Consider the following 25,879-nt stretch of genomic DNA (forward strand, 5'->3'; position numbering starts at 1 on the left):
TAACTTTGCAAATAAAAAGAATAATAAATATACATTATATTCCATTGAAAGTATTTTCTGACCATTAAAAGGGACTGGATTATATATACTATTATATGAGAGAGAATATTCTGTAATCTATATAACCGATGAAAAATCTTTTTTTTATGCGACATTAAATTTAACACATTATATTTTTACTTGTAAACAATGTAATTTTTATTTTAGTTTCATTTAATTTAAAAAAATATTATTCAATTATGTTTTGTATAAATTTCTTTCGTCATATTATCTTTGACAGGCACCTCTAAAATTTCAGTATAAGCAAATAATTTGATACCAAGAATAACAGGAACTTAAGAAATGACTTTCGTGAATGTCAGGTCACGTGATTCCACATGCAAATATTCCCCCGTGGGTTTTCTTATGTAAAATTTTTTTTTTTTTTTTTTTTTGATTATATAAATTAAAAAATTTTTACAAGAAATTCATGAAAAATTCATTTATAAAAAAAAATTTTTGTTATTTTTTATGTCAACTCATAATTTTGAAGAAATTTCCTAAAACAATTTTTTACAGTTACTTGCAGGAATATAACTTATTATTTAATCATGTCATTACTCTCAAGAGGAAGTGTAAAAGAATGTAAACAAAAGCTCCACACGCTAATTGAAGTAAAAAGTATTTAAACAAACACTTCCTAAAAATTTGAACATTTACAATTTATAAACATATAATAATTATAATATATCTTTTAAATTTTCTGCCCTCAATAACGCAGATATAATTATAATTCGTCTAAATGACGTAATAATTTCTATTTACTGACGCACATTCGTTCCTAGGTCGTTCCTCTCAAAAATGTAACACTAAGCAAACATCACAAGAAACAACTGTCAAATATCACCAGAACACTAAACTATATTATGTTGATCTTAAAATCCTTTCCACACCAGTATTTAAAAAAAAACATACACACATCAACTATTTAACCGCACAAAAAATTTTAATTAAAGCCAAAAAAAGAACTGCATTTAATAACACAAGTATCATGTTCACTGACGCATCAGGTGTCAGTCACCTCTTAGTATGTGTTTTATATATACACGAGAAAAATTTGTCGATATTGAGGACCACGTGCCAAATTGTGTGCAACTTGAACCTGACAAAGAAATCTTTAATCCAAGACGAAAAGATACTATCAACAACAAAACGGAACGCGACACACCATGAAAAATAACCTTAAAAAAAAAAAAAAAAAAAACTCACCTGTCGTTGAAAAACCGTTGAGAGACTCTCTTACACTCTATGGGCAAAGAGATCTTCAATCCTTTCACTCCTCTTTCGTAATCGTCTCACCGAGAGAGACTCGTCGTCCACACACCGGGGATCGTCGCACTGAATAACCGAGTATAGAAACACACCGTTTCAGAACACGAAACGCACTGCAGCGTCGCGACGTTACCGAGATTCCGTACACCACAGTCCACCCGCGCAGATATGCGGCTTGAAAATAATGTACAGGTGTGTTTGTATACCTCTACCAACAATTTCAGTGGTGTGGATCAGCTGCTAGACGATTGCAGCGCGACACAAAATTTCCCGCGGTAATTTCATGAACTACTCGCCGACGACAACGCTTGTCAAACTTTGATTTTTTTTTCAGTTACCCGTTGTAGTTAACATTTTCCTAATTAATCAATTATTTATTTGTAATAAATAAATGTTGTGTTTAACAATCTTTTCACTTTCTTTGTTTTCGTTTCCTTTTTTTTCCTTGAGTTCCTAATATTTTACGTATGACTAACGTTCGCTAACAGTACATCAACAGTCGGTAAGTTATTTGAAGGTAATGTAGTTCATAATTTTTCCATAAGAATCATTGTTAAAATTTGACATGTTCTAGTAACAGGTTATATTTATTGTAAAAAGTGACAATTTTCAAAGTTCTTTTTCACATTTTAATAAAAACTAAAAGTGATTTTACAATTACTATTTAAATATTCTTAAAGAATTGTTATTTTGTGTAGTTTTGTGTTCTGTGACAAATTAAACACTCTCAAGTTTTAAGTTATTTTTTAAATGTTAATTAATTAGCACTGTTTTTACAATTTTTTTCAATCAACTTTGTTTATTATTTAAACTTTATCGTTATCTATAATTACCCTATATATATTTCTCACCAAGTTCGTGAAACATAACCTCCAATTTTGTTTTCTGTTTTTTATAACAGAAATTAATTTTCCAATAGAATATATTTCTAATTTTTAAAAAATTATCGTTTTTTTCGATTACAAAGCTATTATCAGAAACTAGATTTTTTTTAAACAGGAAAAAATTGCATTACTATTTCTTAGTACGAAGTGATAACAATTTTTTTGTCGTTTTTTTTATCTAATGACTTCACGACCAACGATAATTTGCTTTAAACATTGTTTGTCGGAATCAATTTTTTGCAACAAAGTACCATCAATTTGTCCACTTTGTAAAAAATCAATTGTCACATTTAAATTGGAACCTTTTGAAATTCCATATCCATTTATTAATGCAAAACAAAATCCTACGAGTATTATTTTAAGACCATCGTACGGTGATTTTCTTCATAATTTCAATATAAATCAAGATTTACATATTGGAGTGGTAAATTCAAATGGTGAAATTTTCGAATTTGATAAACGTGGTTTAGTAAAAAATGATTTTTCAAAGTGGACCAATTGCATTTCATTGAAATTAATTCCCAAATCATGGGAATTACATTGGGATGAGACACTTGAAATTATCACAAAAAATTCAAAATGGAAAACAAATAATTATCACGAATTAACATTCAATTGTTTTAATTTTATTATTGAATTTTTAGAATTATTAAAATTTGAAAACATTCAATTTATGAATAAAGAAGAAATGTGTGAGAATTTAATTTTACCAAAACTTCAAGAAGCTATGAGATTTATTTCATTGTATAGAAAATTATTAACTAATAATTATATCGTACAAAATTAATTTTTAGATTTTTTAAAAATATTTATTAAATTATGTTCCACATTGTCGAATTATAATAATGGGTTTGAGAAATTTGTCAAACATTTCATTTTCAAGAATAAAATTTTCATTTCTTGGAAGAAAATGCGGCTACATTGCATTGCGTTCTTTGAAAACATTTGAAAATAATGAAAATAAATTCGACGTTATTGTTATTGGAGGTGGTCATGCCGGTACAGAAGCATGTACAGCTGCCGCTAGAATGGGGGCAAAAACATTACTTGTCACTCATAAAAAAAGCACAATTGGTATAAATTAGTAATTTATTAATAATTTTTTTCAATATTTTAATAATAGAAAAATTTACAGTGCTGAAGTTCACAATTTTTTTTTTAAAGAAATATTTTTTTTAAATGAAAAATTATATAAATTTTCATCTTAAAAATTATTTATTTATTGATCAAAAAATTATTTTTAAAAAATATTTTATAATTTTTCCTCTTAAAAAATATTTTTTTTTTCTAATTGTTAATTATAAACGTTGTGGACTTCATCATCTTGAAAATTTTTTATTTTTTTTTTTTTATTTTTAGGTGAAATGTCATGTAATCCATCATTTGGCGGAATTGGTAAAGGTCATCTTATGAGGGAAATTGACGCTCTCGATGGTGTTTGTGGAAGAATTTGCGATATATCGGGAATTTATTATAAAATTCTCAATCGTAGTAAAGGCCCAGCTGTATGGGGTTTGAGAGCTCAAATTGATCGAAAATTGTATAAACAACATTTGCAGGCTGAAATTTTTAATACAAAAAATTTGGAAATTTGTGAAGCCTCCGTTGAAGATTTAATACTCCAGGATGAATCTCAATGTTGTGGAGTAATTTTAAGTATGTTTTTCTTAAAATATTTACAAAATATATTTTATATTAATTTATTTCTCAATATGATAACATGCAAAAAAAAAGGTGCTGTAAACATTAAAGGTGATGGTAAATTTATTAAATAAAATGGTATACATTTTGTCTTGACGATAATCTTGGTACTCTGATATTGATTAGATTTAACAAATATGACGAATCAATGAGATGGTTTAGAATTTTAAATAAGAACATAGCTGCATATATGAGGCATTTCATACGGGGTCATGTCTCGGATTTTTCTCAAAATTCGGTAAATTGTAGTGATAGTAGTGCTAAATAAGTGTACAAATTTTGAATTTGAAATTTATAATATTTTTCGAGATATTTACAATAAGAAATTTCAGCAATATTATTTTGCTTTACTTTTAACTTTTTTCCTACTAAAAATAGAGAAAAATGTTGTAAATGGTTTTTACGCAAAAGACCTTCAATTTTCCGAGGATTTCGAATTTGGCTTCAGATTTTTTCTCTATAACGGCGCATGCGTACAAAACTGAAAAAACTACAATAAATTACTAAAAAAATTGATTTATCGCACTTTTTTGTAAAAATACCCCCACAGTACCGAAACTTTCCTAAAGATTTCCTAAAGATTTATTTGAAATTTTCAGAATATTTAATTGCAGTGTTAATGAAAATTGTGTAAAGATTTATATGTCCCACTTGAATAAATGTTTAGCGCGAAAATTTCCTGAACATTTATTTAATCGGGACATTTAAATCTTTACTCAATTTTCACTAAACATTGCAATTAAATATTCCGAACATTTCAAATAAATCTTTAGGAAAGTTTCGGTGCTGTGAGGGTGTAGTCAAAAAACTAAAAAAAGAAAAAAACAATTTTGTTTTATCACCATTTTAAATTATGAACTTTCAACTATCTTTCCTGAAAATTTGAGCTAAATAGCTATAGGTGTTTTTAAGATATGGACTTTTAAAGAAAAAGCAGTTTTTTTAATTTACTGTACATGCGTTAAGAGATAGCTTAAAAATTCCAACGTCATTCAATTCCTTTGAAAAATTTCCTAACGAATAGCATATTTACAATATTTTTTTCGACAAAAACTACGGTTTTTAAAGCAAAAATTGATTTTTCAACCTTGATTTAAAAAAATTACATTTTTTTCATAAATTTACGATTGCGAGACTTCTTTATGAGATAGAGACTTAAAATTCTGGTTAGTCAAGTATTTTTCATGGTAGAAGCTACCAAAATAATTACAGACAAATCCGAACACAATTTTTCTGTAGTCATCAATTTGATCCTAAAAATTTGGATCAAATTATACAATATTTTGATACCCATAAATGTTATCAACTTGATCCTCATTATTTGGATCATTTTTAGGAATGATACCAATTTTTGGTATCAAAAAATGATCCCAATTTCCCGTATCATTACTAAAAATGATCCAAATAATTAGAATCAAGTTGATATCATTTATGGGTATCAAAATATTGCAAGCCAAATTGATACCTTTAAAAACTGTGTACATAATAAATGTAAAATTCATAATAATTATAATGTTGATGAACATTATTTTTTTTTAGAGAATGGTACGAAAATATTTAGCAGCACAGTTATAATAACAACAGGAACATTCCTCAAAGGAGTAATTAATATTGGCTTAGAAAAGAGACCAGCTGGACGAATTGGTGATGAGCCCAGTATTGCTTTAGCAAGTACTTTAGAAAATTTAGGATTTCGAATGGGAAGACTTAAAACAGGTAAAATATAATTATTTTTAATAAAATTTCATTGTTATTAAAATTATAGTGTTTTTGTTTATAAAAACTTCTTTAAACGATCTACGATGGGAAATTTTGAAATAATTCAAAACACTAAAGTATTTATCAAAGATGCGACGTTTTTTTTCTACTTTAGGTACTCCACCAAGACTTGCAAAATCAACAATTGATTTTTCCCAATGTACAATTAATCCACCGGACAAATTGCCAACACCATTTTCATTTATGAATGAAAAAGTATGGTTAGAGCCGGAGAAGCAAGTGAATTGCTATTTGACATTTACAAATGAAATGGCAGCTAAAGTTGTCAAAGATAATTTACATTGTAATTTACACGTGACGGAGGAAGTTACAGGACCACGTTATTGTCCTAGTTTTGAAAGTAAAGTATTGAGATTTCATAAAGATCGACATCAAGTTTGGCTGGAACCAGAGGGACTTGATTCACCGTTAATTTATCCACAGGGAATGTCTTGTACCTTGCCAGTTGATAAGCAACAGGAACTTTTTAGATGTATTCCTGGTTTAGAAAAAGTCGAAATAGGTTCGTTTAATTATTTTCTTTTTTTTATTTAAGTCCAACAGTGTTTATAATTAATAAACATAATTTGATTATTATAATTTTGATAGTTAGACCAGGATACGGTGTAACTTACGACTATATTGATCCTCGAGAATTAACTCCAGAGCTGGAGACAAAAAGAATTTCTAATTTATTTCTTGCTGGACAAATAAATGGAACAACAGGTTACGAAGAGGCTGCTGCGCAGGGAATAGTCGCTGGAGCGAATGCCGCTGCAAAAGTAGACTTTTAAAATTGCTAAAAACAATTTTTTGTTGCATTTAATGAAATGCAATTTTTTCTTTTCTTTTTTGGTAAATTTTTTTTTAAATATGTAAATACATTTTTAATATCTCTTTACTATTCTTCTTTATAGGTCTTAAAAAAACCATCTCTCTTTATAAGTCGAAGTGAAGGTTACATTGGTGTTATGATTGATGATTTAATAACGGCAGGAACAACTGAACCTTATAGAATGTTTACAAGTAGAGCTGAATTTCGATTGTCACTGAGACCCGATAATGCAGATCAAAGACTCACGTATAAAGGATTTAAAACTGGACTTGTTTCAAATGAGAGATTAGAAAAAACACGCAATTTACATGAGAAAATGTCAAATTGCATTGAATTATTAAAATCAGTTAAAAAATCTAACCAATCATGGTCAAAATTACTTTCAATTAACAGTACAACAACTGATTTGAAAAATTCTTTTGACATTTTAGGTGTTACAAATTATAACGTTGATTTTCAAACTTTAATAGAAAAAATACCCGACATTTTTGGACAATACAAAGGAGATTTAATTTTAGCAAATAGAGTAAAGGTAATGATTTAATTTTCAAATTAATAATTTTTTTCTTTAAATTTTCTATACATTATAGAAAATTATCTATATAAGATAATTTTTACAAATATTCTTCCTGTAAAAAAATTTTTTTTGACTATTTGTAGATTGAATCAATTTATGAGCGTTGTGTCTTAGTTCAAGAGTGTGAAATTAATGAACTTAAAATCAATGAACAAATGCGTATACCAAAGGATTTAGATTACAATGCGTAAGTAAAAATTGAATAATTGGATTGAAAAATAATTAAAAGAAAAAAACAGTTGGATGAAAATTTCCCAACTGGGCCACTTAAAACTGACTTTTAAAATTTTTAATATTTTTTTTCATAATCTATTGCAGGAAGCCAAATTAAAAACCTTCCTGAAATGCGTTTTTTAAAAAATTAATTTTTTAATTATTTATTAACAATTGAATATTTTGTTACCTTTCCACTAAATTTTTAAATTTGCAAATATTGCAAATTTAGTGGAAAGGTAACAAAATATTCAATTGTTAATAAATAATTAAAAAATTAATTTTTTAAAAAACGCATTTCAGGAATGTTTTTAATTCGGCTTCCCGCAATAGATTATGAAAAAAAATATTAAAAATTTTAAAAGTCAGTTTTAAGTGGCCCAGTTGGGAAATTTTCATCCAGTTATTAATATTATTCATTAAATTTGGTTTTAATGTATACAGAGACTCTTTAAATATTTCAATGGAAGATAGGGAAAAACTTATTGCAGCAAACCCACAAACTGTAAGTAAACTATTTTTAAATTGCTCGTTGCATACACAACTATTTTCTTTCAGGTTTGTTTGTTTATTTATAGATTGCGGCAGCAAACAAAATTTCCGGCGTGACACCTTCTGCAATTTGGAAGCTGATGAATTTTCTAAAACGACATGAACAAATTTTATAGTTTTTTATTCGCCTCTATCACGGCATTTGTATATTATTTGTAAATAAATAATGTCTCAATTTATTTTTTATTATATTATTTTTTATTATATTATTTTTTATTTCTCTACTCACTAGCTTTGATTTACTTTTTCTCAAATCGTTTTGCTATAAATTTTTAATTATTATAAAACTGGTTTGAATTTAAAAATTTTACCTTCAAAAGTTAGCAAAAATACCTACTCATTGAAAAAAAATTTATAGAAAGAAAGCAATTCGACGATTTAAACGTGGAATTTCTTGCTCTTTCGATTTGTAACATAAAAAGTAGATGATTCGATTTGAAAAAAATGAGTTAATCTTGAAATGACCTAATGAAGGTCATCACCTAATTCAAAGTCACCACTGGATGTCCCCCTTTGAGGACAACAACTTTTGTCTAAAACATTTTTTTTGTAAAATCAAATGGTTAAAAGTTATTTCGCCTGATCGAGTAAAATGGGACATAAAGAATTTTTTTTACTTTTTAGTGCGATTATAACACCGGAAAGGTTTTCAAGAAATGAATATACAATTTTCCTATTTTTGTACTAATGTTTTTGACTCCCGGCATAATCTAGAATAATGTGTGGAAAATTTTTTAACTTTTACAACATAATCTTTAAGATCATAGCTTTAATTTACTTTTTTGAAACTTAAAAAATGTTTTGTGGTTCCTGAAAATAATAAACCTACATAAGACTTAAAAATTTTGAAATAAAAAATTCTTAAATTTTAAAGCAGTTATATGAATAACTTTAAAAGCTATCGACAAAAATGTATATATATATATATATATATATATATATATATATATATATATATATATATATATATATATATATATATATATATATATATATACATTAAATGAAAATGCAAAAACCGCAATCTTTTATTTTTAGTATAAAAAATTTTATTACTATACTGCAGGTTCGTTGATAAATTTATCAGTTTTGAGAAAATTAATAAAATAGAAAAAATATAAAATAATTTTTTGAGAACTACATATTTAAATAATATTTAATATATTATTAAAATATTTAATATACGGAACCAGATGTACAAAAATTTTACTTGAAGTATGGCATTATTTTTAAACATTAAAACACAATTTAAAAAATTTGACAATTGACATTTCTTATGGCACGGGAATCGCATTTTCAAGTGGTGTATCGGAAAATATTGCAAATTTAAAAATAAACAAATTTTAGATGGTTATTTAATAAAAAAAACATGAATTTTTAAGAATTTTTCTTAATTTTTTACATTCTCATCACATGAGAAGGTATTATAATTGGTCGAAAATTGACTTTTACTATTTCCATGAAATCTTTACGTTTTGAGGTGCCCTGAGTCGAAAAAACATGGTTTGGCGAAAGTGTCTGTCTGTGTGTATGTATGTATGTATGTATGTACGTATGTAGACACAAAATGTTGTTGACACAATAACTTTTGTAAATCGAAACAAATCGTTTTGCAATTTTGCATACACAAAGTTAGTATCAAAATACAGGTTAAGTTCGTTAGCCAGCCATTTTCATCAAAAAATGCAAAAACTGCGGGATTTTCAAAATTTTGAAATTTAATTTTTTAAAAAAAAATTTTTTTTCTCTACACAGCATTACAGTCCAGGAAGAAGAAAACATTTTTTTTAAATAAAATTTTTTGATTACATTAAAATTGTAAAAGTTACAGTGGTTTCATTGTCGAAAAACACCTAAAAAACGCCAAAAAAGACATTTTTTATAAAAAATTTAATTTTATTAATGGGGTGAAAAAAATCAGTCCATAAAATAGACACATTCTCATCATAATAGAATCAGAAAATATGATACAAGTGAAAAAAATATCAATTTAAAAAAAACCACTCCATATACATATTATTTATATTTTTTTACACAAAAATCAGAATTTCTCACTCAATTATCTTGTAATGTATTCATCTTGGCATAATGACCCCAGAGACTTTTTTCTTCAAAATTTTATCAGTTACAACTTTCCCATTAAACATTATTATCTATCTCTTTACGTTTTTAAGATTTTAATGAAAAAAGCATTTATTTTTACATTCTCATCACATGAGAAGGTATTATAATTGGTCGAAAATTGACTTTTACTATTTCCATGAAATCTTTACGTTTTGAGGTGCCCTGAGTCAAAAAAACATGGTCCGGCGAAAGTGTCTGTCTGTGTGTCTGTATGTATGTATGTATGTATGTATGTATGTTTGTACGTACGTATATAGACATAAAATGTTGTTGACAAAATAACTTTTATAAATCGAAACAAATAGATTTGCAATTTTGCACACACAACAGTCACAAAGTCGCAAACAAATACACTTGAATGTACCTGTACAGGTTCATGTACTTTGTTCCAATTCTTTTTACAGGTTCGTTTTCTGCTCTTGTACAAGATCACGCGAATGTGCAAGTACTACTACTACTGCAAGTACTAACTTGAACAAAAAAATGTACATGATATTGTACAAGATTTTTCAACTGGGAATAGTATATATAACCCTTACTTTTATGTATAACAAGCTTGAAGTAAATAAAATAAATTGTGTAATTAAAAAAACTATTTGAAAAAAATAATGGAGATGAGATACTAACCCCTTAAATGTATTCGTTTGCTCAAATGTTTCATATATTTAAATAATGAAAAATCCAAATACTCAAAAACACTTCTAATTCCGCATCATACATTCGAGCGTGAAACGCGAGTGCCATGATGAGAATGTTCTCCTTAAAGTCGAAGAACTTTAAGAAAATTAATCCTATATAATAATAATAAAATTATTAGATATAATTTTTATATTAAAATATTATAATATAATATTAAATGTAGAGTTAGCATAACATTTGGAGCGCGTAGCGCGACGGAGTGCTCTTCGCGCCCCAAGGCGCGTTCAAACCCGCGAGCGTAGCGAGCCCCCCCGCGCGAAGCGCGGATGAGAATGTGTCCGCTACCCCGAAGGGGGAGCGGGCAGATTTTTTTTTTAAATTTTGCTCCGATTGACTTAAAATTTTGACACTAGGAAGAACACTAGGAGAAAAATAAAACAAATAGAATATTCAATCATAGATCATTATTATTAAATGTATTGTATTACGAAATACAACAAATTTTTTTATATCGTCAAAATAATACAAAAAAAAAAAAAATATTTTAAATTACATTGTATAGTCACTTTTAAAATGTTTAAAAGATCCTGTAACCATTCTTACATCTTAAAAATTAATGCATTTTAAGATGTTTTTAATAGTTTTTTGGAAAATATCTTATAAAAGTGACTATCATTGTGTTTTATAATAAGATGACTACTTTTTAAAGTGAAAATGCCACAGATTTATTATGAAGGAAAAAGAAATAACATTATATGATTTCAAGTCATTATTATATCAACATCACAATCGTCTGATCCTATACCATTGTCGTAAGTTCGTCGTCATAAAATTGTTCACTAATCAGACGTGCTAGTTGAACTATTCTCTTCTCTTTTGGAATATAGTCGTCAGTTTCTATCAGTTCCATAACTTCTTCACCTTCAATTGTTATCGGCTTCATGATATTTTTCTTCAATACAATAACTCGAGTAAGTAAGTACTTCATTTTTAAACCTTTATTCATTATACGATTTAAATCTAATAATAAAGCTTGGTTTTTAATTCTCAGTTTGTGAATAATTAATTTACCAACAGAAGAAGAATTAGTAAATAGACAATTTTCCAATGCTTCTTTTTTAGTATAATGAATTTCATAGGTTTCTTGATAATTTAATACCGTACCATTTACAATTTCTGATAAAATTTTGAATTCATTAATAGGTATATACTCAGCACGATAATAGATCTTTTCAACATTGGCAGATTCCTCATCACATTGCCTCATAGCCTGTGAATATAATGCAACATTAATTGCACGTATATAATAATCATCGTGTTCATTTTCATAAAAAACTTTAATGATAAAATAGTATTGCCAAAAGTTAATGTTGTGCTTAATTTTAGGTTCATTCAAATATTTTTTAAATACAGGTTCTATTACATCCAAATCAATAAACTCATTAGCAACATATCTTATCATAACAATTTCATCATTCAAATAATTAACCGGATATAATGTATTTTTTTTGTTAAATAGCACATCATCAATGACAATGTTACTAGAACTCATAAAATAAGGCTTATATATGTGTGACAATTTTAATTCTTCATCTTCTTCTCCTTCTTGAATCTCTCTTACTAGCATACTATAAGAAGGAACTGAACTTATAATCTCATCATCAATGTTTAAAATATATTGTTTTAAATATTCTTCCGTCTCATTTAAATTATAGACAGTTTTTAAGGATGTAAGGTATGCAGCATTCTCAATAATTTTCATTCTTTTAGACTTCTCTTTATTGGTAAATGACATATATATATTCTTTCTAATCGACTTCCATTTGGCTATAGTAAGAGGTTTTTCCATCAGATCCATTTGTAGAAATTCTTTAAATTGTCTTTTATATGTTACAATGAACGCAACTTCTGGAAATACAATGTATTGATTTTTAAACCTTTCATTAAATGCAGCTAAATCGATAAGTCCTTGTTTAGAATTAAATGTTATATGAAAAACAACATCTGTAACGCCTGAAGAATTGATTGACTTTTGCCTATATATATTTCCAACTTTGACATCATCTGTCAATAGAGTAATATCATTAAAAAAAAACACATCTTCTTCTTTTATACTATTATTTAAAGCATTACATTTTTTAAAATATGTTTCTCTAAAAAACATACTTATTTGTTTTTTATTCTCAGTTCTTTGTTTTTCTAGTTCTACGATTTGACAATTATTAATTACCTCGACAATTTTTTTAACTCTGTCCAATAAAACATTATCTTTTCTTATACCAAATATGCCTTTATCACAAAATTGTTTTAGTGCCATTGTCCAGCTATTGTATAAAGATTCATCCAAAGAACAGGGAAAGTCCAAATTTCTTGTCATTTGAGAATTTTTTCCTTGGAATATTGGTGAAATATATTTCTCATACATACTTTTAGTTATAAAAAAACTAAATTCGACACCTGTTTCCAAAAGACATCGGCTTTTATCGATGTAATTTAACGGAAAACGTTGACTTTGACTAAAATCCTGATAAAACTGGAACATTTTATTCTTTGGTTGGTCGAATATTTCAATTCTTAAAGATTTATCTTCTACACCTCGTACGTAGATTATACTTGTCTTGATGATGTATTGATATTTTTCATCAACGTTTTTTGTATTAGGTATGTCATAATCTTCAATCTGAGAAGGTAGACTTTCTTTTAGCAGTTTTTGTAAAAATTGATTTTTCATCTCAAATTCATTGTCCAAATTATCAAAATATTCAAAAAAAGTAAATAGTTCAGGGTAATCTAGACTTTCTTCTTCTTCTTCATCTAGTGAAAGAAAGTAACTCTTATAAAAGGTGATACCCAAAAAAACACAAACAGGAAAAAGCTGTAAATTTGATAAATATTGAGCATATATTGTTGTGCTATTCATTGTATGTTGTTACAATTAATATTTCCTTTCATTTATTAATTTCTCTTTTAGTTCTTCTTTTATAGTAATTCTGCACTTTCAATGACCGCAGATTTTTTGTTAATAGAACTGAAATGAACATGTGTATACTTTGTTTAATTTGTTTTTAATAACAAGAATATTTTTCAAGTTATTGACAAATACATCTTGAACAATTTTGCAAATATAAAAGTTATATTGTTATAAATATATAAATGTTTGTCAATATATATGGGGCGAAATTCTTAAAGTATACCAATAGCCCAAATGTGTACACTGGACTTTTTGAAAAATCATAACTATTGTATAAAAGAGTGAAAAAAAATTTGACCTATATGATTTCGAAACATTTTTTCCTGTTCTTTTGAATAATGTAAAAGTTTTTTTAAAAAAGTTCAAAATTTATTCCATTTTTTTTTTGAAAATCAAAAATATTTTTGACCTTTTTATTAATAAACAATAATTTTTATTTCTAAATATTATGAAAATTGCAGACCGATCAAAGAAATTTTTTTTTTTTTTTTGAATTGGTCCACTTCAGAAATGTTTGCCTCATATTGTATATAAATTTAAAATTGTTACAAACAAAAAAAATTGCTTTGATATACTTTAAATAAAAAAGATTAAATTTTACCTTCTCTTGCTTATTTTTTTTTTTTTTTTTTTTTTTTTTTTTTGAGAAGATAACAAATAACGATATACGTTCAGTAGAGTGACTATATTATGGAACTGAAAATTATTGTGCAACTAAAGTTTACAAATGGTTCACTGTATCACAAAATTTTTATTGATTATTTTATGTTGGCAGTTTTTAAATGATAACTTTCTTTTACTGTTACACATATAAACCAATATTATTTTAATGGCTTTTTTTAAACAAAAAGTTGACATAAAGAATAATATTGAACAAAAATAAAGAAAATAAAAAAGTTAAAACATAATTAAATTTACAATTTAACAATAATATAAATTTCTTATAATTAACAAAAGGAAACTAATAATAACACAGAAAAACTCGTAAACTGAAATTAAGAATATATTCTTGGATTTCTTGGCGCATATTTTAAGAATATTTAAATTCTTGATTTCAGTTTACGGTTTTTTTTTGTGAAATATTTTCATTGGTCAATTTAAATTTAAAAATTGGACAAGATATATAACCTGTATTGTTATCCAGAAAGCTTGCTGCAAATTTGCTACAAAAATGCTAAATAAGGTTTCTGAAAATTTTCTATACAAATAAAATTTTTAAATTTCTGAAAAGTTATTTTCTCAAATTTTTAGAATTTAAAAATTTTTCAAAATTTTTTTAAAATTAAAATAATTAAATCACAGGAAAATATAAGAGAAATAATCAAATAAAAAATTTTTGACAATAAAATAACTTTTGAGAAAACTTAAAAATTTATTTGCAGAAAAATTGCAATTTAGAATTTTAGAAAATTTTCCTCATGACTTTTCAGCAAAAATTGTTTTTGAAAATTTTCAAAAACATTATTTAGCATTTTAAGAGCAAAGTTGAAAAAGGGTGGACATATATATGTATATTTTATGTATTACCTAAGCATATTTTCAAGGGTTTTGGACCCCCACCTCCCCCAAATAAACATATATTGTAATGGGAAAAATAAAAATTATGTATGGCGCATTAGCAACTGAAGAACCCTCCCCCCCTCCTCCTTAGATGCTTAAGTTATAATTGAATGAACCCACTACATAAGACGTAAAAATTTTTAAATAAAAGATTCTTAAATTTTAAAGCTACTGTTATGTATAACTTTTAAAGCTATCGATAAAAATGTATACTTTTCTAAATGATATAAAAGCAAACTGCAATCTTTTATTTTTAGTGCAAAAAATGTTATTACTATTCTTCGGTTTCGTTGATAATAATTTTATCAGTTTTACAAAATTTAAAAAAATACGTTAAAAGATACTAAATAATTTTTTTAAAAACTACATATATTTAAATACTATTTAATAATATTTTTTTCTAGAGGTCTGCATTTTTGGATATAAAACGTCCTTAATTGTACACCTATAAATTAATTTTTTTTTTATTTTAGTGCACAATTTATTTATTTTTTTTAGTAGAAATTTTTAAAAGTTATTTTATTAAAAAATTGTATAAGTTTCTAATAAAATAACTTTTAGAAATTTCTACCGATAGAATCTTCTTGAGGGGCTGGATGCTATAAGGTGATACGCGTCATTTAATTAATGTGGCGCGTATAACCTTATAGCATCCAGACCCTCAATCCCAAGAAGCACGTAATATAACCTCAATATCAAGGTAATATTACATGTAAGATTCGTAATATAACGTTGTAATATTACAGTAATCTTACAGTGATCTTAAAATGTCCGCCTCAAGGTAATATTACCGGTAATGTTTCTGTAATATTACGCGCTAATAATAAGGTAATATTACAGTAATATTGCAGTAATATTATACCGTAATATTAAGGTAATATTACAAGAGAATATTACAGTAATATTATGGGAACATTTCTTTACGAAAAAAATCTACCCATCCAGGGAATCGAACCCCGAACTCAAAGCACACGAGTTCAGAGTTTTACCAACAAGCCAAATTGACTTATAATATATTTACGTTTTTTATGCTTTATGAATAACTTAAATCAGTCTGTAATATTACTGTAATATTACCGTTAATATTACTGTAAAATTACCGTTAATATTACAGTAATATTCCCGGTAATATTACCTTGAGGCGGACATTTTAAGATCACTGTAAGATTACTGTAATATTACAGCGTTATATTACGAATCTCACGTGTAATATTACCTTGATATTGAGGTTATATTACGTGCTTCTTGGGATTATACCGAAAATAAAAAAAAAATATATAAATAACAACGCGTAATTTATAAGTAAAATAAACATTCATAGGCAACTATAATGTTGAGAAAGAATTTTTTAAATTTTTGTTCTCTTTGTTTCTTATATTTTAAACGCAAGGATCATTAATAATTAAATCAATTAAACACTTAAACATAAGACACTTATTTTTTATTCGCCCTACGAAAATAAAATTCATTATTTAAACATTTTTGATTTTAACTAATAGAGTAAATTCTCTTTTTGATGGATTAATATATTCAACAACTAATTGTTTAATATTTTTTTCAATTTTCTTCAAAATGATATTATTAGACATTAATAAATTACACTGAAAAAAAATTTAATCGATTCAAACATACTCGGTTAATTGAGTATTATCAAATAAATATTTATAATATTTGAATCAATAATTTTTGCATTTAAAAGAAATAATAATTATTTTCTAAAATTTTTCTACTTTCTTTCTCAACTAGTCTAATAATAATTGAATTTCTTCTAAAGTTTTGCCCTTAGTTTCAGGTGTAACATAAAATCCTATAAGCGATACACCGAAACATAATGCACAATAAATCCATAAAGTACCATGAATCCCAATATTGTTGGTGATATTTTCAAAAGTTAATTTTATCAAGAATTCAAGAAGTTGACCTTCCAAAAATAGCAATGCAAGAGCAGTGCTTTTCACTTGAATGGAAAAGAGTTCAACTGATAGTATACCTGCAGTTGCTGCAAGAGCAATACATCCAATATCTAAAATAACCAATGCAATTAATGGAATCCATGAGAATAAATTTATATCATTCGAGTCAATATGATCCTTCCAAAAAAAGAAAAAACCAACAATAAATAGACCCAATGAACATGCAATACTCGAATACAAAATAATTAATCGTCTTCCAAGATAATCAACCAATACAATTGTTGGTACTATAAGAACAGCCACTACTGGTGCCATAATTAACATGATATATTGAGGGCCCAAGGTAAATCCCGTGTAACTGAAAATAACTTGAAAATACATTGCAATAACTCTTGCTCCAGAAAACGCGACAGCTATTTTTAATATTGCTACAATTATTAATGATTTCCGGTGACGTTTAGTCTCAATTAAATTTCGCAGAATAAATTTTTTATTTTTTTTATCTTCAATGATGGCTTCTTTTATTTTACTTAATTCTAATTCCAAACTTTTTGAATCGTTAACTCCTCTTAATTTTGTTAAAATTTTCATTGCCTTCTCATCTTGATTGCGTTGTAAATAAAAATATGGTGATTCTGGCATAAAACTAATGCTCACCATAAAAATTAATGGAAAACTGAGAATTGTTAAATTCATTCCATCATAAGTGGAAAATGCACCTGTCAATAGAATACTCATTGTACCAATTAAAAATCCTAATGCTGGAAATGCTCCTAATCGACCACGAATATCTTTTTCAGCAATTTCACTTATATAGAAATTTTGAACAATTGAACCAGCTCCAAAACCAATTCCACCAATAATTCGTGCCGCATATAATGTTGTGACATTTTCAGCAATAAAAACCAATATAGATGCCAATAATTGTGGTACAGCTGATGCAAGTAGTGTATACTTTCGGCCAATTCGATTGATAAAAAATGGATGTACAAGAAAACCAATTATTTCGCCAATATTAAATAAAGAAACAATCCAAGAAATTTGATCCGATGACACTTGAAATTTGAAATCGGTACTTTTTATGTATGGTAATGCTGGTGATAACCACATTTCAAATGCACCTGATGCGATGCTCATCGTACTAACTGTAAGTTAAAGATATTTTATACATCAATTTTTATATATCAACCTTGACATATACCCTTTTTTATGTAAGCTTTGTTCTCAATTTTATGCTAAATTCACTTTATTTACAGATAGGGTAAAAGGTACAGTGACCAACACCCTCACAGTTAACGAAACCTGCTATTAAGGGTGTTACGGATCCTTTGAAATTCCTTAGGATCCGTAATACTATAAAAATAATAGTATTGAAGTAAATATCACTAGTAAATTAATTAATATACAAATATTTAAAAACTGATACAGTTGACACAAAATTTTATATGTTTATATTTTCCTCAAAATTTTTCCTTCTAGCCCTACTGAAAATCCCTGTATAAGATCTTGTACAACTTCTTGTACAGTATCAGCAACTGAACTTGTACAAGTTCTGACCAGTTCCTGTACAGGAAAATGCATACGAATTTGGAACAAGTTCATGTGTGAGATCTTGTACAAGATCTGGTGCAAGATCTTGTACAAGAAAGATGCTTGCACAAGAAAATGTTCATGTACAATTTCATGTATAAGTACTTGTACATGAACACGTCCATGTTCTTGCACATGTTAATTCATGTTTTTCTTTACTAAAAATTAAAAACTTCAAAGGCTACGCAATAGTTTACTTTAACCTTTACAGCTGCGCAATAGTTTTTAGCATGCATGAGTTACGAATCTTAATGGTTAAAAATTATCAAAATCTTAAATTTTATTAAAAAAAAAATTTTACAACTATTTCATGTGCAAGAACATGAACGTGTTCATGTACAATTACTTATACATAAAATTGTACAAGATCACGTACATTTTCTTGTACAAGTATCTTTCTTGTACAAGATCTTGCACCAGATCTTGTACAAGATCTCACACATGAACTTGTTCCAAATTCGTATGCATTTTCCTGTACAGGAACTGGTCAGAACTTGTACAAGTTCAGTTGCTGATCCTGTACAGGAAATTGTACAAGATCTTATACAGGGATTTTCAGTAGGGAGCAAAACTAACATCAAAAAAATTTGCTTTATTGATTACAAATTTTATAAATATGAAAAAATTGTTAAATAATTATATTTTAAAAGCAACTTTTTTTGTTCATTAAATCTGAATAATAAAATTTATGATAATATTAATAAATATCATATTACTTAAGAGGTTATAGGGATTGACTGAACTAATCAAAACAAAAACCATTATTTTATGATTTGACTTTCTCGGTACTGTGAAACGTCTGGCAACACCACATTACGTCAGTCGAGTTGCAAATGGTTGCTATATCACTTGTTTACTTTCAGAAAACAATTATCCCTCTATTTAATTAACTTTAATTTAATTTTAAAAATGTATAATCAATTTTATTTATTAACTTTTATTTTCTTTTTAAATATAGCGTATTTCATACGTGCTATCAGAATGAACATTTTAAAATTTAGCGCGCAAAATTTAAAAATTAATTTATTGCAGCTCCCACAAGAACCTAATAACACTTTTTTAAACAGATATTTAATCATTAAATATGTGTTTTGTATTAAAAAAAGTTTCATCAATTTCCTAATGTTAATTATTTTGTGGTAAGTAAATATGTATGAAAAAGTACTTAATTTCCATAAGACACAATGTTAATTGTTAAAAAACATAAACGCTTATAACTTTTTTCACAAGAACCTAGAGGTCTAAAAAATTTAGCTACATAATTTTCAAACATTTATCTAATAGTGGACTAAGTTTCATTAAATTACTAATGTTAATTCTATTTCCGCTATAACCTCCTTAAATAGTAGTTTTTAAATATTTTTCATTTTATTAAAGGGTGTCGTTCAATGTTTTCATACTATACATTTTTAAATTAATATTATAAACTCTTATCGAAGTGTTTTTTAATTTTAAACTTAAGTACCATAATTTTTTTTTCTAATTAAACCTTTAATAAAGTCCGATAAAATGTCATTTAAAGTTGAATGTATGCCCAGTGTGTTCCGGTCACTGTACCCGTTACCCTAATGTTTCTTTTACTGGGAACATGTGTTCATTTTTTATTTTAATTTATCAATTAAAATTTTTTATACTAAATAATTATAAACAAATTAAATTTAAAAATATTCTTCTTTTATAAACACTAAAATGTTAAATTAAAAAAATCATTCTTAAAACAAAGGTACAAATAATAATAATAATAATAACAATAATAATAAAAAAACGCAACTTTTATCTTTATGCGGATAAAAGGATTGAAAATTAAATTTTTTTAAAATATTAGAATTAGAAGAAAAATTTATGAAGAAAAAAGTTGCACCAAGCGTAGCAGTTGTTATTGTACGCGGCCCCTCAATTACATTAATTTGTTAGTAACAAATTATTAATTTTTATTTTCAAATTTTACAGAAATATATGAGGCATTTCATATGAGAATACGGGGTCATGTCTCGGCTTTTTCTCAAAATTTGGTAAATTGTAGTGATAGTGGTGCTAAATAAGTGTACAAATTTTGAATTTGAAAGGCCGTAGCCGGATAAGCAGGGTCCTGCGGTCCCCGCTCAAATTTCGTCGATATTTACAGGATCAATTAGTCTCAGTATAAAACTTTTTTTCGCCAAGTTTCAACTTCTAAAAATAATTTTGAAAAATGTTATGGCTATTTAAAAAAAAATTAAAAATTGGATTTTCTCTTAAGCGTTTATAGTTTTTTAATCGGGTAAAAAATATGTTATAGGGGAAGCAAAAATGCATCTAACAAAAATTTGGCGACCATTTTTGTGTAGTGGAAGGGGTAAAAAAAATTTTTTTATACTTTTTATATTTTTTAAAAATATTAATTGACTTGGCACAATCACCATATTTTTTTCCTACATTCTTTAACATCCAAGAAGCAACATATTTTTTTGGCAGCTCGATCTGAGGGGTACTTGCCCGTTAAAATTAAAAAAAACTTATTTTTGGCCCCTAAAATGTATGGTATCTCTTGAAAATGGGAGGCCAACATAACCGGGCAAAAAATATGTTAGAAGGAAAGCAAAAATGTATCAAAAAAGTTTGGTGTTCAATTTTCTGCAGTGGAAGGTGTAAGAATATATTTTACTTCTTACTTTCTTTTAAAATTTTTAATTGACTTGGCACAATCGCCCTATTTTGTTTCCCCTTCTTTTTTACATGCAAATGTGTGCCTTCTTTTGGCAGCTTTATGAGTGAAATTGAACACATTAAAAAGAGAATCTTATTTTAAGGGCGGAATTGAGTCTTATTTTAAGACTCAACATTTTTAAGACAAGCATTGTTGATTTTAAAAAGGGAGTATGTAAGCTGATTTTCAGAACTTTTTATGTGCTATATTGAAGGCAATTTTTTGGTAAAAGCAGCAGCCCCAAGCTGAATTTAAGACTTAGCTTTTATAAATTAAGGCTCAAAGGGAGTTGAATTTCAAACACTCTGTAAATTCAGATTTATGAGTACCTTAAATTCATACAAGGCTCACTTTAAATTAAGACTATGTTGATTTCCAAAAATCATTTAATTTAAGATTAACCTTAATATAAGATTTACTTTTTACTGTGAAACATTAAGTAAAATAACAGGCAATTATTAAAAGTCAAGTGTATTTTTAGTGCACGGCACTTTTTTCATTAATATTATAATTATATAAAACTATATTAACATAAGTTTAGTATATCTAACTTATCATAAATGCAATAACATTTATTATTCGTGTACTTTTCGTTACTATTACTAGTTCTGCAACACTCTTAGTGCACAATCATATGCACAGTATTCCGCCAATCTATCCGATTCAATTATAACAGTTTTAGCAGTGGAGGATTTATATTTATGTTATGTTGGCCCCCCATTTTCATGAGATACCATGCATTTTAGGGGCCAAAAATCAGTTTTATTAAATTTTAACGGGCAAGTGCCCCTCAGATCGAGCTGCCAAAAAAATATGTTGCTTCTTGGATGTTAAAAAATGTAGGAAAAAAATTTGGTGATTGTGCCAAGTCAATTAATATTTTTAAAAAATATAAACATTAAAAAAATATTTTTTAACTGCACAAACTCTTTCACTGCACAAAAATGGTCGCCAAATTTTTGTTAGATGCATTTTTGCTTCCTTTTTAACATTTTCTTTGCCCGGTGATGTTGGCCTCCCATTTTCAAGAGATACCATACATTTTAGGGGCCAAAAATAAGTTTTTTTTAATTTTAACGGGCAAGTACCCCTCAGATCGAGCTGCCAAAAAAATATGTTGCTTCTTGGATGTTAAAGAATGTAGGAAAAAAATATGGTGATTGTGCCAAGTCAATTAATATTTTTAAAAAATATAAAAAGTAAAAAAAAATTTTTTTCTCCTTCCACTACACAAAAATGGTCGCCAAATTTTTGTTAGATGCATTTTCGCTTCCCCTATAACCTATTTTTTACCCGATTAAAAAACTATAAACGCTTAAGAGAAAATCCAATTTTTATTTTTTTTTTAAAAATGTTATAACTTTTTTCAAAATTATTTTTAGAAGTTGAAACTTGGCGAAAAAAAGTTTTATACTGAGACTAATTGATCCTGTAAATATCGACGAAAATTGAGCGGGGGCCGCAGGACCCTGCTTATCCGGCTACGGCCTTTATGATATTTTTCGAGATATTTATAATAACAAATTTCAGCAATATGTTTTTGCTTTACTTATAACTTTTTTCCTACCAAAAATAGAGAAAAATGTTGTAAATGTTTTTTACGCAAAAGACCTTAAACTTTTAGAAAAAAATTATAAAAAAAGAATATTAATTTTTAAACAATTTGTTTAAAAAATAAAATTTGTTTATAACTTTTAAACATGTTCTCCCTCATTAAAAAGCGCGAAAAAATCATGAATATTGTTTAAGTCATGATAAATCGATGGTTAAAATTTTGAGATGGCATTATTTTTTGTTTTCCAGATATTAATTAATTAACTAACAAAAGTTAATGAAAAATCAAATATTTTACGAACAAATAATATTAGAGTAATTTTAAAAACACCATTAGAATGCTTATCAAAATCCGCATTCAACGAGCCCTATATGAACTATTTTTGATAAACGGGTGTTAAATTAATAATAAAAATTATTTAAATAATTAATAACATTTGAAGAAATGAAGATAAATCGTCAATTCTTTTTTTATTTGGAAGATCATCTAATTCTGTGTCAAAAAAAGAATATTAAGTATTACCAAGAATCAAAAATTAATTATAAAATGTTATTTAGAAAAAGACTGAAAAATACCATGCCGAGTAGGTAGGCAGCCTCCTCCAACTTGTGTCGTAGGGTGCTGAAACCTCAATTTTCAAATAATCATCTGTTAATAATTTAAATTTGTTAAAAATGTTATTTATACTAGTTTTATTTAACACAGAATTATATGATCTTCCAAATAAAAAAAGAATTGACGATTTATCTTCATTTCTTTAAATGTTATTAATTATTTAAATAATTTTTATTATTAATTTAACACCCGTTTATCAAAAATAGTTCATATAGGGCTCGTTGAATGCGGATTTTGATAAGCATTCTAATGGTGTTTTTAAAATTACTCTAATATTATTTGTTCGTAAAATATTTGATTTTTCATTAACTTTTGTTAGTTAATTAATTAATATCTCGAAAACAAAAAATAATGCCATCTCAAAATTTTAACCATCGATTTATCATGACTTAAACAATATTCATGATTTTTTCGCGCTTTTTAATGAGGGAGAACATGTTTAAAAGTTATAAACAAATTGTTTAAAAATTAATATTCTTTTTTTATAATTTTTTTCTAAAAGTTTAAGGTCTTTTGCGTAAAAATCATTTATAACATTTTTCTTTATTTTTAATAGGAAAAAAGTTATAAGTAAATTAAAAAAATATTGCTGAAATTTGTTATTGTAAATATCTCGAAAAATATCAAAAATTTCAAATTCAACACCACTATCACTACAATTTACCGAATTTTGAGAAAAATCCAAGACATGACCCCGTATTCTCATATGAAATGCCTCATATTGTACTGCAACGATACATAATTTTAATTCATCAAAAATTTAGCACGCTTCTGACCTACAAAATTATGATAAAACAAACAGTGTTTGAATATTGTTTTGCAAATTTTATGAATAAAATAACGAATTGAAACAAAAATATAAAAAATAACGAATAAAAAGAACAAAAAGTTTTCAAGTTCAAAATAACAAAGAAAAAAAATTTGTTTTAAGTGTAAAAAAACAATTAAAGAAATAATTAAAGTAACAAAAGTAAAAGCATTGAATGTAAAAAGAACAATATTTAGGTAATTAATTTTATTTATAATTTTCCATTTGATAGATTTTTTATATTTCAGATTATACATATACACGCGGGCGAAACATTTCAGAAGAAGAAGTTTTAAAATCAATTAATCACAATTAAATTGGTAATATTTAATTTTTAGATTTTAAAACTCCCTCTGAAATGCTTCAACCCGGTGTATGATCTGATATGTAAATGTACGGTGAAATGGTGTTTCGATGAAATAGAAATTATCTTGTTTAAAATTTTAACTAAAAACGAAATTTCTATTAAATGACAATTCTGTTAAATTTAGAAAAAGATCGAATAGAAATTTCCATTGATAAAAGTTTTGTTAAATATAAATTATATTAAATGTGAATTCACTTAATAAAAATATTTTATGTCAAGTGAATATTTGAATTAAATTAAATTAATTAATTAAAAATTACTTTCTATAAAAAATTTTCTAGGCATAAATTTTGTTAAATGAAAAATTTTATTATATTTGAAGATTCAATCCATCAGAAAATTAGTTTTATAAAAGTTCAGTTATATAGAAAAAAAATTATTAATATATAAATACACGCGCGATAGGTCGTCTCGTTTAAAATAAAATCATAATCCTTGAATCAAAAAACAGATTCTCTGACGTTTTCTCCCGATTCAAGAATAAAGAATTTTACTTAAAACTTAATTAACTCTGAAAATATCCAATCATTATTTAAAAAATGGAAAATTTTTTACTCTCTGATTATGTAGGTCAGAATCATTCTATAAATGTAAAATAATATATATTTATTATAAATTATTTATACTCTTGGAAAATTTATTAAAATACGATAAAATTTATTTGTATCTTTATTTCAGTATGGTAAAAAATTAATGTGAAATACAAAAAAAAAAAAAAAAAACGTTAGTATTCGAATAACTAAAACTTTCTCTTAATTGCAAAAATTAAAACAATTATAAACAATTTTCATCAAATATTAATTTATCGAAATATTCAATTATTTCTCTAAAACTATTACAAAATTTATTTGGAATTTAATATTTACCACTAATGACTGCCATATATTGCATCCAATTGTTTTTACTTTTTCCAAGAATTTCACTTGTGTCATTTTTTTCACTAGGTACTTTCCACACATAATTTTTTTTAAAAAACGAACGTATAAAGTTTACCTTCATAATTTTTTAATTCTTATTCCTTAAAAAGTTATTTTATATTTATTAAAAGAGAATAAAAACAAGTATTGTGTATTTAACTTTGAAAGAGAATTTATTATGACCGTGTTAATTTACTGACTTTAAATATTACGCATATCTCTAACTATGTCTATTTATTTATCTACCACGTAGTATTGAATCTTATCTGTATTTTTTTTTCTATCGTAATTTTTACATTTATT

The 25,879-nt window shown here is 26.3% G+C and overlaps 3 protein-coding genes across 5 annotated transcripts; 2 read left to right on the plus strand and 1 right to left on the minus strand.

Annotated features, from left to right (window-relative positions):
• The first annotated feature begins 1,850 nt into the window (after positions 1 to 1,850).
• On the plus strand, positions 1,851 to 8,010 carry LOC127280262 (protein MTO1 homolog, mitochondrial). The gene is made up of 10 exons (XM_051303152.1): positions 1,851 to 1,956; positions 2,990 to 3,269; positions 3,555 to 3,851; positions 5,436 to 5,612; positions 5,770 to 6,177; positions 6,264 to 6,436; positions 6,572 to 7,021; positions 7,150 to 7,253; positions 7,724 to 7,784; positions 7,858 to 8,010. The coding sequence occupies exons 2-10, from the start codon at positions 3,041 to 3,043 to the stop codon at positions 7,945 to 7,947; spliced, it is 1,989 nt and encodes a 662-aa protein (XP_051159109.1). The 5' UTR covers positions 1,851 to 1,956; positions 2,990 to 3,040; the 3' UTR covers positions 7,948 to 8,010.
• On the plus strand, positions 2,077 to 2,982 carry LOC127280263 (MKRN2 opposite strand protein). Its single transcript, XM_051303153.1, has one exon. The coding sequence runs from the start codon at positions 2,377 to 2,379 to the stop codon at positions 2,980 to 2,982; it is 606 nt and encodes a 201-aa protein (XP_051159110.1). The 5' UTR covers positions 2,077 to 2,376.
• Positions 8,011 to 11,041: 3,031 nt separating the features above from the next.
• LOC127280267 (facilitated trehalose transporter Tret1-like) lies at positions 11,042 to 25,799 on the minus strand. 3 transcript variants are annotated; one of them, XM_051303163.1, is made up of 4 exons: positions 25,526 to 25,799; positions 14,167 to 18,183; positions 12,825 to 13,622; positions 11,042 to 12,658 (listed from the first exon to the last, which is right to left on the minus strand). In XM_051303163.1, exons 1-2 carry the CDS (start codon positions 25,656 to 25,658, stop codon positions 16,868 to 16,870), a joined length of 1,449 nt encoding a protein of 482 aa, XP_051159120.1. In that variant the 5' UTR covers positions 25,659 to 25,799; the 3' UTR covers positions 11,042 to 12,658; positions 12,825 to 13,622; positions 14,167 to 16,867. The 3 variants fall into 3 exon arrangements, with proteins under 3 accessions (XP_051159120.1, XP_051159119.1, XP_051159118.1); XM_051303162.1 differs by having other exon boundaries at positions 11,042 to 13,622; XM_051303161.1 differs by lacking the exon at positions 25,526 to 25,799 and having other exon boundaries at positions 11,042 to 13,622; positions 14,167 to 14,436.
• Positions 25,800 to 25,879: the final 80 nt, after the last annotated feature.

Source organism: Leptopilina boulardi, unplaced genomic scaffold (assembly GCF_019393585.1).
Source record: "Leptopilina boulardi isolate dan_hultmark-lab unplaced genomic scaffold, ZJU_Lbou_2.1 LbouV2_231, whole genome shotgun sequence".
In the NCBI taxonomy this organism is placed as follows: Eukaryota; Metazoa; Arthropoda; class Insecta; order Hymenoptera; family Figitidae; genus Leptopilina; species Leptopilina boulardi.